A 14062-nucleotide genomic window follows, 5' to 3' on the forward strand; every position below is an offset into this window, starting at 1 on the left:
TGGGCAATTTTTTTTTTTGGAGAAAGTCTTCAACTAGGTTTTTGAAGAGATCTGGATATTCAATTTGAATGTCCCTCCATCCAAGATCAAATAAATACAATCGTTGATGAAACCTTAAAATTTTTGCTTCAAAAATTTACTTTTCGTCGAAAATACTTTGTTTTCGAGATATTTATATACCGTTTTACGTGGCTTTTAAAGAAACATTTGAATAAAAGAGGAAAAAAGAGGATTGCAAACAGACTGTATGAATAAATCAAGCGGATGAATATATTTTTAAATTTCGTTTTAAACTGCAAACACCATCACTTTGTAGAAATAGCACAATCGAGAATTAATGGAGGAGAAGAAATGATATCCGATACATTGATGTAATGGGAAGCAAAAAAAAAAAACACTTGCTGTTATTGTTGCATCGTAAATTATTTCCCCTTTAATGTTCATAAAATAAGCGTGGAGCGGAAAAGATAACTAGCCGGCAGCGGTTCGCCTTCGTTTTTTTAATAAACTTCCATCTTTCTTGCTTGCATTCAAATTTAAATTCAAATTTCCCTTCGAAGCTTATGCTTCTCGGTCACAATTTTGCGCGACGAAACTCTCTCGTTCCAGATATCCACGTTCCTAGATGTCGTGCTATCTCTTTCTTTTCTTTCCCTCTTTCTTTCCTTCTTTATTTCTTCTCGTTCGCGAATAAACTTAGGTAAAAAAGAAAAAAGAAAATATAATTTGTCGTATCGATGGCGCACCGTTGATTATCTGTATGCATGGCGCATGAGATGAAATTTCGTTCGTGACGATCTGCCACGTTTCGAGCGTGCATTTTAATAATCCGGGAAAAACAGACCGACCTCGAGTTTAATAAAAATTCATTTCTAGAGTCGGTGGCGGGAGAATTTGAATCGTATATTTCCAGGCTCTTTGCGATTTTTGGAATTCGAAAGGGGAAAATGAAAATCGATGTTTGTAAACGTTTCATTATAATAATTGCAAATAACTCCTTGTTTAAACTTGTGTATTAGCGTTATTAAAATTAACGATCGAATTAATTTCGAAACCAACGAAATCAACGATTATTGATTCTGTTAATCGTAAACAAATTAAAATTTGGCCAGATTAAAATTTTTAATCGATCCCTATCCGATAATTCATTCTTCGTTCGAATAAAATATTTCCAGATCTAACATAAATTAATCAAATTGAAAATTTGGATCGCCCGAAATAAGATGAAAAATAATAGAATATCCTTCGTCTTTGGTTGGAACGAAATATTTCCAAACCCGTTACGAACACGAACGGGGCGAATATGAACCGTAGACGCGTATGAAATACCGATGAGTCGGTGATGAGCGGAGAAATCGATATCCCGGGCACGAGGGATGATTCTTCGCGAGGCGAAACAAGTTGGTAAATTAACACGTCGAATTGGCGCACACGTGGCGGCCGAGTGGAACTTCCGATCGCCATCCTCCACGAGTTTCCGACCGCTGTTAAAGTTTCTCGCCGCGATAGCCTTCTCGAGATGCCCTCGTCGAGAAGGAGGAGGCGAGTGGAGGTGGCGCGATAATCGACGTATCGTGACGGGATTTTAACACACGACAGCTGCGTGCATCGTTAGGATTCTTCTTGGCGAAGAAGAAGATTGATAATTTCAAGAGAAACGTGCCGATCTTTTAATTTCTTTAACCGCGAAGATCTAGAAATTTCCATCACTTTTGCTCGATCACTATCTTTTGTCCCCTTTCGTCGATTTTATTTGACATATCGAAGCGTTGACTTGTTCGGTTTGAATAACTTTTCTGATTTGAATTTATACAAGTTTTATATTGAATTTCTATCGGAATATATATGCATTTTTTTTTTCGTTTCTTGTTTGATTAGTCGATAATTGGTCTACGCGCGAGATAGTTATAAATATGAGGCGAAATGTTATAAAAATAGAAATAATTCTCCAATCAATGGCGTACAAAAGGAGACAAGAGTGGAGTAATCGAATATGCATCGATCAGCGGCGAACGTCTATTCGATTTTCTTTGGGAGAATACGTTTATGAATAAAATACAAAGAATATATTTGAATCCGGAAGAATCTTTATTAGAATACATTTATATTTAAGAAGAATCGATCTTCGAGTCGATTTTCGTAGCGTGTTGTCAAGAAGAATCGTACGTTTACAGTGACCTGTATAAAATTTAAAAGTTTCTAAAACAAATCATCAGCCAAGATGATTGAGATATAATCGGAATTGAATAATCGCAACGTTCTCAACGCAACGTTACTCGAAGAAAAGGCGGAGATATTACTCTTACTTAAGTATCCAAGAGAAAGAAGTTATGGTCCTAACACTTTTCTCCGCCGAAGTGAAGTTGTGGAACTTGTGGATAAAATATGAGGGGATTATTTGGCGATCAAGGAACAGTCTGCTTAACAGATTCATAAAAGTGAGCAGCCGAAGAAAAGCGGAGGAAGAAAAAAAGAAAAGAAGGAAAGGTGGAGGAAAGAAAGTTCTGAAAACTAATTATTACCATTCCAGATTCAATAAGGAAAAAGATAGGGAAATATTGTTTAAATATCGTTCAAAGTAGCGACAATTTTTAGTGGATACACGTAAGAAGAGGACATTGAAATTCTGCGTTTGCGCGAAACACCGATTACTCGAGAACGGGAAAGGAATATAATTACGGTAAATCTCGAGACGCAGATTGGTTGTTGCTGAAATTAAAGCTATAAAGTTGTAACACATGTGTAACATCGCGTCACGCAAACATGGGATCGTGCGACTAATAGCAGACTTTCGTAGTAAGAATAGGTCTGACAAAGAACGACCCGTTTCACTGGCGCCACGCCACAATTAAAAAAAACCTTTGATATCGCGTTCGGTTGATTGAAATTTAATCTCCATCTTTTTTTCTTTCTCTTTCAAGAATGTGTATTTCTATTTTTTCTTCAACGTATCAATCGATTTCGATTTACGATTAACAGCTGATCAATTAATTTCCACTCTGATATCTCGGTGGAAATTGACTCGATCTTTGGCGAATCGATGCGAAATATCATGGCAACAGCGAGGTAACGAGAGGGATTATTTTTAGGGGAATTTATTCATGAATTTTATTTAAATTCATTTGTCAGCGGGGCACAATATAAATCGAACGGGTTAATAGAGCGCCTTCGAAGCGTCAAAGGGGGAAATTTAAATATTATCTCCGAGGTATACACACAACCGATACAACGACCTGTATTTTCGAGTGCACTCCACCAGAGTTCGTCCCTCTCTTCTTTTCGAATTCCGTGGAATACGCGGGCAACGTGCACTTTCATTCACCGGGTACCGGGTTTCGATTCACCCGAACTCGAGCGGCCAGAAAAAGATCCCATCCACGGCCATCTCGTATTCCATCCCGTTATATTTCGCCGACTCGAATCGATGCTTGCTACTTCTCCTCGAATCTTTTTTAAGATCAACCGTCATTCACACATGGAATATATTCTCGAGGGTAAAAATTGCAAATCCTTTTCTCATAACTTTTCGTTCAATGAATTGCTATTAAAAATTTCCAAATTCGTGAACAACACGAATGATATTAATAAGGTTTGCAATTTTTTTCTTATCCTCTAATTTATTCAAAAAAACAGAAAAAAATTATAACGAGCTCGTTAAAATTGTCCATAAAGAATCTCGCGAGTAATTGTAAAAATGCGGACTATTCGTTCGGTCCATCTGATTCGACACGACGAATTCCTCGCAGAAAATATTTCCAACCGAATATAAACTCGCTTCGAAACAGCGTTACAAGGAAGAACGTTGGCAACTACTCTCGAATCGACACAACAGTTCTTCGAGCCGCTTCGTGCCACTCGGTAAGCAGCGACACGAGGAAAAATTTGCAATTCCATCCTAACCTTCGTCGACCATCCCGTCGAGTGGAATTTAAAAAATCCTGGACACGTTTTTTTGGACACGAAAGTTTTCACTTTGGAAGACCAACTTTGTCCACGTTGGCCTTTTTTCCGCTTCGACCTTCGCCCATTGTACACGAGGCTGTTACCAGAGAGCTTTTACCAGATTTTCTGTGCCCTGGAAATTCGAAAGGTGAAAAGCTGCGCCCAACGGTGGCCGACAATTGTCTCGCAAATTGGCCAACCCCCCACTTAATTTGTCCACTGAATGCCAGCTGGACGACCGTTTACGTTTTAACAACGTTTAATACGGCGGATAACGAGCGTAATTCGTCCGTGTTGCGTTTCCTTGTTGCTCACGATACTGTGTGTGTGATTTAGAAATTAGAATTCCACACGTCGAGCGACGTTGTTACTTTTGGAAATAATGCTTACTTTTCTAATGTAATTTCGTTCTGTTCCATAATCGTATATGTTGCATGTTTTGAGAATAAAATTTAGATATTTGAAAAATTGATCGTGTTACGCGGCGAGTAGAGAGTTTTCGAGTAAAAAACAAGTCTGGCTGCAAATTCACTTGCCACGTGTTCTCGACATTTCAACGTCCAACCGTTGAATTCAGTCAGGAATTCGGTTCGCGTAAATCATAACGTATGCTCTCGAGAATTATTTCAACGTAACACAATAGGTTGGGATTCGCTTTATTTCGGTTACGTCTAATGTAAATCTCTATTGTACCTGCATTTTATTTCGTTGTCTATTCTCTCATTAGTAGAAAATTTTCCTAAATTGCGTATCAATTTTTTTCCTCTCTCCGCGATCATCGTAATTACTCTTTTCCTTTTTTTCAGTTCGTTATTTTCCAACGATATCGTCCCGTTTTCTTCCCTCTTACTCGGTATACGGGGTATTGTTAAAAATTAATAAAAGAAGAATCGTGGAAAAACCGCGACAAATAATAAATTTGCGTAGGAAAAAAAAATGTTTAAAACAACTTTCGTTTTATACACACTCCGTATCCGTATTTGTGCGAATATTGTATATTTTTTATCAATTCTCTTTATTCATTTGGTTATCGGCGAAATTTAGCATTTTAGAAAAGATGTTTCTTAACTTTCGCGCGTTAACTTTTCAGAAATTTCATACGATATCTGACAAGATTGTTGATATGACAATTCGAAAAAATATATTTTCATCCTAAATAAAATAATTGATCGAAAATACCCGTTATTAACATAACACTGACCCGATAAAAAGGAACAGAAATTGATCTCGGCCACGCTATAACGAATAACATTATTCTCAACTTCGATCCTTAAAAACATTCCCACGCTCTCGAAATCGTCGATATTCGCGATATAGGAAAAGAGACGAAAAAACAAAAAGGCCTCGACGAGGCGGTAAAAGGCGAAGACAATCAAGAGGAGCAGCGCGACGATTCCATTTAACCGAGCAGATACTCCGTATATATATATATATATATATATATATCCCCGGCTGTATTCGTAATATATACGAACGTGCAACGTAGAGTGCGTGGCGCGCGCTGCCTCACGGACACACCCTGTATCGCGATACGCTCGTAAAACCAGCCTGTATCTTTTCGCTCATTAACTCGGCTCAACAATGAGAGTGGGTGTCGGCGTAGTACGTCGAGTACGATCCTTTCAACCCCGTCCATCCACACCCTGCTAGTAGAGCGGCGGCGCGCATGCGCGCCACTCGGTCGCTTCGCGCGTAAAATCGCGACCAGTCAGTCGCGCGTAACACGGCGCGGGGTGCGGTTCGCTCGCGCTCGTCTCGCCACGAGGCTGCCCCTTCCATTCCTCGATCTCGCGTCTTCGTTCGTTTCTTTCATAGTCGTAATACATATATATATATATACATTCGTCCTCGTTCTGGCCGTGTCCTCTTTTTTCGTCGTTCTCGCGCTACGTCACCGCGCTACGTTGGGATCGATGACTCTCGATACTCGATGCTCGCGTATGTGCCGCGTGTGAGAAATAGGAGGAGGAATGTGGCTCGCGGGAGGCTCGTGCGCCTTCCTGCTGTTGGCGCTGACATTGTACCAGGGCCACGTCCATGCGAAGAACGATAATTGTGAGTAACTCGTTGTTGATGACGCGTTATTTTCGCGCACGTCCTTTTCTACGTGGGTATACATGGTTGTTATGGGGAGAGGAGGGGAGTTTCTAGACGGACGTTTGGTCGACAAGTGGTTGCGAGAGAGAGAGAGAGAGAGAGAGAGAGAGACAGGGGTTGTCAGGGTTGCGAAGGTGTTTGTTGTTGCAAGGGGTGTATTGGAGGGTGTATTGGACGCACGTCGAGGTGTGGTTTGTTCGGGTAAGCGGAAGAATTAAAATAGGAGAAAAATTATGAATACGTAGATATTAATTAGTAAGTGACACTAATCCTTTCGGGCGCTCGTGACGTTTACAAATAGGCTTTTGCTGGAAAATTTTTTAAGATACATTTAGTCGAGTGGATTCTCGAGTCGAAATTTACTCGAGTGATGAATATCCATTGGTTGATAAGGTGTAATTATTCTGTTAGATTCATTCGGGCAAATCTCATTATCGCAATGTATTCAATTAGATATATCTCTCGAACAAGAATTGTGAATATCGAATGTATCGTTAACTTACTAGTTTCTGCGAGTTTATTTGCATAATAAAATCTTACGGGGAAAAGGAATAAAAGGGCGATATGATAAAAGATAATAACATCAATGAAGATATTTCGAAATAATTGACAATTAAAATGCGAGGTCGTTGAGCATTTTTTTCGAGCAAACTAGAAATTACGATTCTTTTGAAACGCGATATTTCAGAGAGGAAGAAACGTTTCTAGATTTTTGTTTTCCAACGTTTCATTCGAGGATACGACGAAACTGATAAATACGGAACAAATTAGATCATTCTTGCGTCCTTTGGTAAAGTTTTTGCTTCGAGTAAATGGAAGCGCGCGTTCCAAAAAGTTTTGTCTAGTATGAAACGGGTCACGCTCTTCAACGCGACATAACTTTTAGTATCCTAAACTTGTTGTCCTGAATCTAACAAGTTCAAAACAACAAAAACACGAGAATTTATGTCCGTTTGTTCGAGAGCAGAAAACTTGTTAAAACTTTTTCCTAAGATTATCCTTCGTGTTTCTACGATATATCATTCTTTTTCTTCCTTTCGATATTTTTCTACAAATAATATATTTGAATAACTGGATGTACCATTTGCACACAATACGCTTTGTACGAAACCTCGTATTGCAAGAACGCAGATCGATGTTCATAGTGATAATTGTTCCTCCTACAATACCGCGATAACAATTCTTCGTTATTATTAAAATAGATTATATTTTTTCATATATATATGGAAATCGATATGACAATAAACCTTGCGCTTTACTTTCAACTCGACGTAACGTAACTCCTTAACAATCGAACTTTTTCCCGACACGAAACGATTCCACAAATTTGCCAAGTTGACCAACGCTTGACTGCTTTTTTCGCCCATTATCGTTTAAAAGCGGTCGATAATTCATTTGATAAATCGCGAGAAGGAGAAACAAAGGCCCACTCGTCGGGGAGGACAGATTTCCACGCTCGAAGCGGAAAATCTCGCCGCCATTATGCCGGTTGGATGGGACAAAGCACCGGTCTAAGCGATCTTCTTTCCGCGATTAAATCCACGATACCTGGCCGCGTTATCGCTTAATAATCCGGGCGAAGGCGGTTTAAACCGCGGAAACAACGGTCCGGAGATGGATTAACGGCTGACGATCCGTCCGAGGCAAATTTTCCTCGCGCCCGAGATTACGGTATTTCATCGTTGACAAAGCGTTTCGAGCGTGCGTGCGCGAGGGAGAGAGAAGGTTTGGCCCGACCAATCGCAGCCGAGATCTATTCAGCAAGATTTACGCGGAGGCCTCGGCGAGAGATATTTGCACCCGCATTTGCATGCGTGATTAGGCTCTCGATGCTGCGAGGTTTTGTCGCGCCAGTGTTTCGGATCTATTATACTCGAGAAGGTGGCTCCAACTCGATCAATCGTATTATGCGTATTATATATATATTTTTTTTCGATCCAGTGAGATAAATGGTAATTTTTGAAGAATTCAAGGAGTCTAGTGAAAATTTAACACGTACGATTTTGCGATTTTAAATTTTTTTTTCTGTAAGTTTGGAATCTTACGATTGGGAAATGAATTATGATTAAAACATAGGAAATTTTTGTCGATACATCTCTCGAATATCTAAAATTAATAAAGATACCGATTTTGATGCGAAAAGAGTTTTGCAAATTTAATTATTATGTTGTAGGATTTGAAAACTAACTTCCATTTATTGATAGTTTCTGATAAATGATAGATATCGAGCAGATGAGATATTTTAAATTGGTGTCACTCCAATAATTTCCCTTCGATTCTAATCCTCGTAATTTAAAATGACAAATTCAATCATGAAATTTAGAACATTTCGAGATATAATTTGTTTGTTACTTGGCACAATCGATCGATCGATCCAGTTTCTTCGAGTTGCGTATTTAAATTAAAATATCGTGTATAAATATCCGGGTCAGATTTGTTTCAAATAATAAAAACGATTGCACGGAAATGTTTTATCGGAATCTATCAAATTTACAAACCGTATTTCGCTCCCTCGCTACTACTATATTCCTTTATAAAATATTCAACGGGCTTAATGAGCGCGAAGCAATATTGGAAATATCTCGAGGAAACCGTTTGTCCTACATTTCGGATACCCGTAGATGCATTAATAGCCTAGAATTATAATGCGAAATATGCAGGTCGAAAATTATTTGTAAAAGGCACAATGGCCACTCTACGTTCCGCCACAACCATCGCAACCTCTCGATCGTTTTTTATCCCTCCAATAATATACATTTCTACGGAACCCTTTACCACTCTATCGATCCACCATTCCACGACAATTCGAACATTTTCCATTTCGCTCGTAACCACCATCCAATCCCCCTCCAACTCCACCCATTATCCTCCAAACGAAAAATTCTTCTGAATTCGTTTCACACCTTAACCACACCTTTCAATCCCCATCTATCCTCACAACTATCACACCCTGCTCACTATTTCTCGACACCGCGTCGAAACGAACAGACCTCTCCTTTCTCGCCGATCTCCTTCCTCTCAGTCTCGAGAGCGGCGATCGCCAAGTCTGGAAGCCAAGCATCTTCGATAACATTGTTTCCAGTAGCAGTTGCGGGCAGAGTCGCGTGCGGATCAGATAAAAATGTGGTTGGAAAAATTTCGTCGAGCAACGTCGGTGGCTCTCTCTCTCTCTCTTTCTCTCCTCCTCTCCGAAGTGCTTCTCGCGGCTTAATACGGATAGCGCTCGGTTGCCGCTCAGACGAGCCGTGGCGCGCTCCAAGAGAGAGTAATATTGATCGACGGAGTAGCGGGCTTACACCGTCCCAAGAGGGAGAGAGCGGTCGAAGGGAAGAGGGTGGCGAGCGCTCGAGGGTGGCAGAGCGAGGGAGAGAGAGGGGTGGTTGGTTGGTGGTTGCTGGAGGGTCGAAGGGCCAACGCGCACAACCGTGGCCAAAGGGTGCTGCCTCTCTCTTCCTTCCTCTTCCTTTGTCTCTCCTTGTCTCTCCTCTTCCTGGACGCGTCCCCTTTTCTCCTTTTCTCTCTCTCTCTGCGTCCCTCGCTCGGTTTGTTTTGCACGCGACTTTTCGTGGAACCCAAAGTTCTTTGTAGTTACTTCGTTCGTCTCAAAGTTCCCTTTTCAGCGACCGTTTCTTCGCGCGATTTAATTTTTCCTCCTTCTTTTTTTTCCCTCCTTATATCGTTATTTACCACTCCCTCCCCGCCCGGCTATTATTTTTTCGAGCCTTTCCCAGCGACGAGATATATATAGTTTGAGAAAGTTGTGCAAGCAGGTGACGAAGAAAGTTGACGATACGTAAAAATATTCGTAAAATATTCGAATTTCGAGACACGATCGTATATATATATATATATATATTTTTATTAGGACGAAACTTTGGTCATCTTTACACGCCTGCTGTGGAAATTTGATAGTCTCGGGGCGAGGGTTGTTTGGTGGAGGTCGGTTGTTCGGAAGGAGGAGATTCTCCTCCGGGAAATGCCGCTCTGTTTCGTTCTGCGGAAGTAGAGTTTTCTGGTCTAGGCTCTGTTTCCCTTGGCCCAAGATTTACGAGCGTCGGTTCAGGGGCGGCGAATTCACGGTTCGAACGGTGGCTGTCGATCGCACCACGACGCCCCCTTCTCGTCAATTATTCGTGATTACATTACGCGTGTCCATCCACCTTGCTCGTTTTAAAGCTACGTGACCGATAACCGATCGCTCTTTGTCGAATTTGTTCCCGCCGTGAGAATAAGTTTGATAGAATCCACGTGAACGTTTATCGAGTTGAATGCTCTTATTTATACCGAAGAACGATCGAAGAATAATTTGATCTTTTCGATAATCTGGCATGATTGGTTCGTTGAAGATAATTTTAGAACGATCTTTCTTGGAAGATTGCATTGGAAGGGGGAGGACAAAGAATAATTTTTGAAAACGAGAGGAAATTCTTTTCGTTATCCGAATATTTTGTCTTCGTTTAAATTAGAATCATCCGGTTGATTTGAATCGAGGATAATATGTTCGAGACCGATCGAATTTTCTTAGATTAAAACTCAAAAACAAAGTCAATTTCTCGATTCCATTTCAAAAATATCGAAAAATCCGTCTAAAAGAATTACGCGAAAGAAACAACTTTTTAAATTCGCTTCGTTGAAGAAAGTTCGCAAGAAAAGAAAAATTCTTGAAAAGTAATTTTATTGCACGACTCTCGATCGTTAATTTTCACTCGAAGAAACATCTCATTTACAATTCTCTACCATTACCACTACCACACTCCATTCATCTTACGCGCTAATGCAAATTTACCCTTCCGATACGTTCAAATACTTGCGCATCTAATTCTCTCCTGTACTATCTCAAACACACGTATACACGCAAATTTTATCCGCAATCTCTCTCTCTCTCTCTCTCTCTTCTCTTACAAATCCATGCATTCGAATCGACCAACGGAATCGGCCCGATCTCATCTCGCGAAAGAAACAAGCGTCCCATTTCCAATAATCGTTACGAGACATTTAACCATCTGTTGCTCTAATTCCATCGTTCACCCTCCAATCCCTCTCATTTAAACCTTCCAGATTGTCCAGGGATCCGATAATCCGTGCCAGAAATTAGCCACGTTTCCTTCTGCCAATCGATATACACATTTATACGTATGTAAAGAGAACCTCTCGTCCAGTTTTCCTCTTGAAAGCAAATAGCGCTTTAAGTGATCCTTATTTTTTTCGTATCGAGTTATCGATACTATACTCCGAAATTAGATCCATTAATCCGCGTTAAAAAGTTAATGCTTTCATTCTAGCGATCTAATTTTTCTCGAAAACAAATCGGTATTTCAATAATCAATAATCAAAAGTTTTCCGTATCAAACCATCGATGATCGAAACTGGACTCTCGAATGCTTCGAACCTATCAATTTTTCCTCGGAATAACGGATTCAGCATTTCGAACGATATCGAATTATCGATCTGAATCGGTGGAATTTCGATCGTCCATTCTCGTTCACAATACCTTGGAGATCCTTCAAAACACCCTGTCAATCCCTGCCAAGAGAGTTAACCACGTATCCTTCCATCCAACCCGTGACCAAATACGCGATACTTTTATCGAGAATCTTCTCGTACCCCCCCGAGAAATGTTCTCCCGGCCCACATTCGAGTACAAGGTTGTTGCAGCTGCAACCACCTCATGCGGAAAACTATCTCACGCCTCTGCCTCCGATGACCCCCGGGCAACACGAGCGAAAACTTTTCAATCGAGTTTCTTCGCCACCTCCCCCCTCATTCCTTGTCTTTTTCCCTCTCTCTCTCTTTTTTTTTTCTCCCCGTCTCGAAACCAACCATCCCCTCACGACTCTCAGCCGTGAAATTGTCGCGCGGGCGAGTTTTATCGAATTCGCGAATTAATTCGCTCCCCTTTGCCGCGTTACGATTCATTTGCTCCGTAAGTTGGCTTCGAGTGTAACGAAGTTTGGGAAAATGGCGCGATAGGCCGAACGAGATTCTTCTCCGAGGAGTAGGAGGAGGAGTTGGAAGTTGGAGGGAAGAAGTGGAGGAATTGGGAATAGTTTCGAAGAGGAAAAGCAAGTTTTGGATACTTTGAAATAGTCTTGTTTTTAAGGGTTTTTACAACCCTCGAATCCTTCTCTCTTTTCTTTCTTTCTTTCTTTTTCGTAGTAAATTCGAGAATCGAGCTCGTACCTCGATACTTGCTTATCCCCCTTTTTTTTTAATTACACGTTACTTTTGTTCCGTCACAATTTGAATTTTTATATACAGAGGATTACGTTCGATCTCTGTAGCTTTCCCTTCCAACTAAGATCACCAGATCGATGAATCGATCGATCCAAGGTATAAATGGCTCCTTTTTTCTTTCCTTCTTTCCTTTTCTCTTTGTTATCCTCCTATCCATAACATGGAAGGACAGTTCCCCCGCCGATTTACCACACTTTTCGACGCTCAACCGTTTCTTCTTTTTTCCTTCCCTGATTTTATCGCATCGGGCCCGGTAGACCGTATTTAATCGCAGATGCGTCGAATTCGGGCTATTATCCTGGCGATACGCGAATCAATCGGTCGTCAATCGATTGGATAATTCGTGGCGGGTTGGGGGGACAAGCGTAGGGACGTCTGCTTCGCTCGAGCGAGTTTAAAAGTCGGATCGTTTCTTATCGATGCGGTTACGAGCGAGCAAACTGATGATGAAACTTTCACAACCGATCCGTAATCTCTCTCCCTCTCTCCCTTTCTGGAACAATCGTTCCAGAGAAACGACGCGTGTTAATTTTTATCCGTGATTTTTTTCGTTCACGCCGTTTATATATTTCAGTATGTATTTCGAGAAAATATTTTCGATCGGATGAAATTTCGCTGGTCGTTCAACGACTCGAAGGATATTTTTATACGCGCGATAGGATCGATGCGCGTCTATTAATAATCCGTTCCGGAGCAAATATCGTATACACGAAGATCGATAGATGTAGCAGTGGTGAGAAGAATTTAGTTTGGAAGAAAATGTTCGAATATTTTCAATTTCCCCAACGATCTTCCCAACGTTTTAAAAACGTATTAAAAAGAGCATATAAAAATATAGAATCGATTCTGATCGAACGGATTTCTTCTTTATTCGCAGATCACATAAGCGACGTGTGCAAGAAGAATTACATGCGAGATCTGTACAGGAAGATAGACGGGGCGGTTCTGCAGTCGCAGCTCGAGAAGGACCTCGACTGCACCATCACCTTCCAAACGCACAGCATCCTTCAGCGGTTCATGCTCCGTTTCGACCATCTCCAATTGGACTGCAACGACCACCTTTACATCTACGATGGTGCGCACGCGGTCAGCAGTTACAAGGTAAATCCTGGCCCGTTTCGTTTCTCTCTCGTCGTAAACCGCCCCCACTCCCACCCAATAACGGTTAACACCGATGCTTCCTACTGCTCCTCCTCCCTGGACCGCAACTCTGATCTGCATTCAAATTGGTATATACCAAGGGATGGATGTAATATCGCCGCTTAGTCGCGAATTTGCATCCGGCGGAAACTGTTTTCGGCTTGGATCGCCCCGTTCCGTAGTTATTGTTTGTTGTTCGTTTCGGTCGAAGCGAAATCTCGCCGATTTCCAACTCGGCGATACCTTGCTGCTCTCGAGTTTACTCCACTGCTTCCTTACAAATTGATGGTGTAACGTAACCGTTTCGACCATTCGAATGATAAAGTACGTTCGTTCGAGAATTACCGGTTATATTCGAGAGAAAAATCGAAATCAATGTACGAGTATGGAAGACGGTCGAGTGAAACGAAATCGACTACAACGCTATGCGATAATCGTCGTTAAATTCATCATCGCGTCTTCCCATCTTTATCTTCGAATTAAAATAACAACATTTTCAAATATTTCCAGTGGTGTTAATTAATGGCAATTTCGAGAGAGAGAAGAGAGAGAGAGAGAGAGAGAAAGGAAATACTTTTCCCGCATTTTTCCCTCGATTCGATCTGAATTTGAAAAAAAGAAAGGAAAACGAAGAAGAATACATGGAAAA

General features: G+C 41.0%; 1 protein-coding gene across 5 annotated transcripts in view; it reads left to right on the plus strand.

Moving 5' to 3' along the window:
* Positions 1-14062, plus strand: part of LOC100863535 (lost and found) — a 187194-nt gene that overhangs the window by 78349 nt on the left and 94783 nt on the right. For 4 of the 5 annotated variants that reach the window (XR_015293217.1, XM_012489113.3, XM_086911740.1 and 1 more), the window contains exon 2: positions 13151-13374. Coding sequence is in view for 3 of the 5 variants with exons in the window: in XM_012489113.3 (XP_012344567.1) it covers positions 13151-13374 (224 nt within the window). In the remaining 2 variants the exon portion in view is untranslated. Of the gene's footprint in view, positions 1-5652; positions 5998-13150; positions 13375-14062 lie in introns of those variants that run through there. The other variant, XR_015293218.1, reaches the window with a different exon arrangement.

The sequence above is a fragment of the Apis florea genome, unplaced genomic scaffold, assembly GCF_048593485.1.
Source record: "Apis florea isolate Af1SG1 unplaced genomic scaffold, ASM4859348v1 contig_3367_pilon, whole genome shotgun sequence".
Lineage (NCBI taxonomy): Eukaryota > Metazoa > Arthropoda > Insecta > Hymenoptera > Apidae > Apis > Apis florea.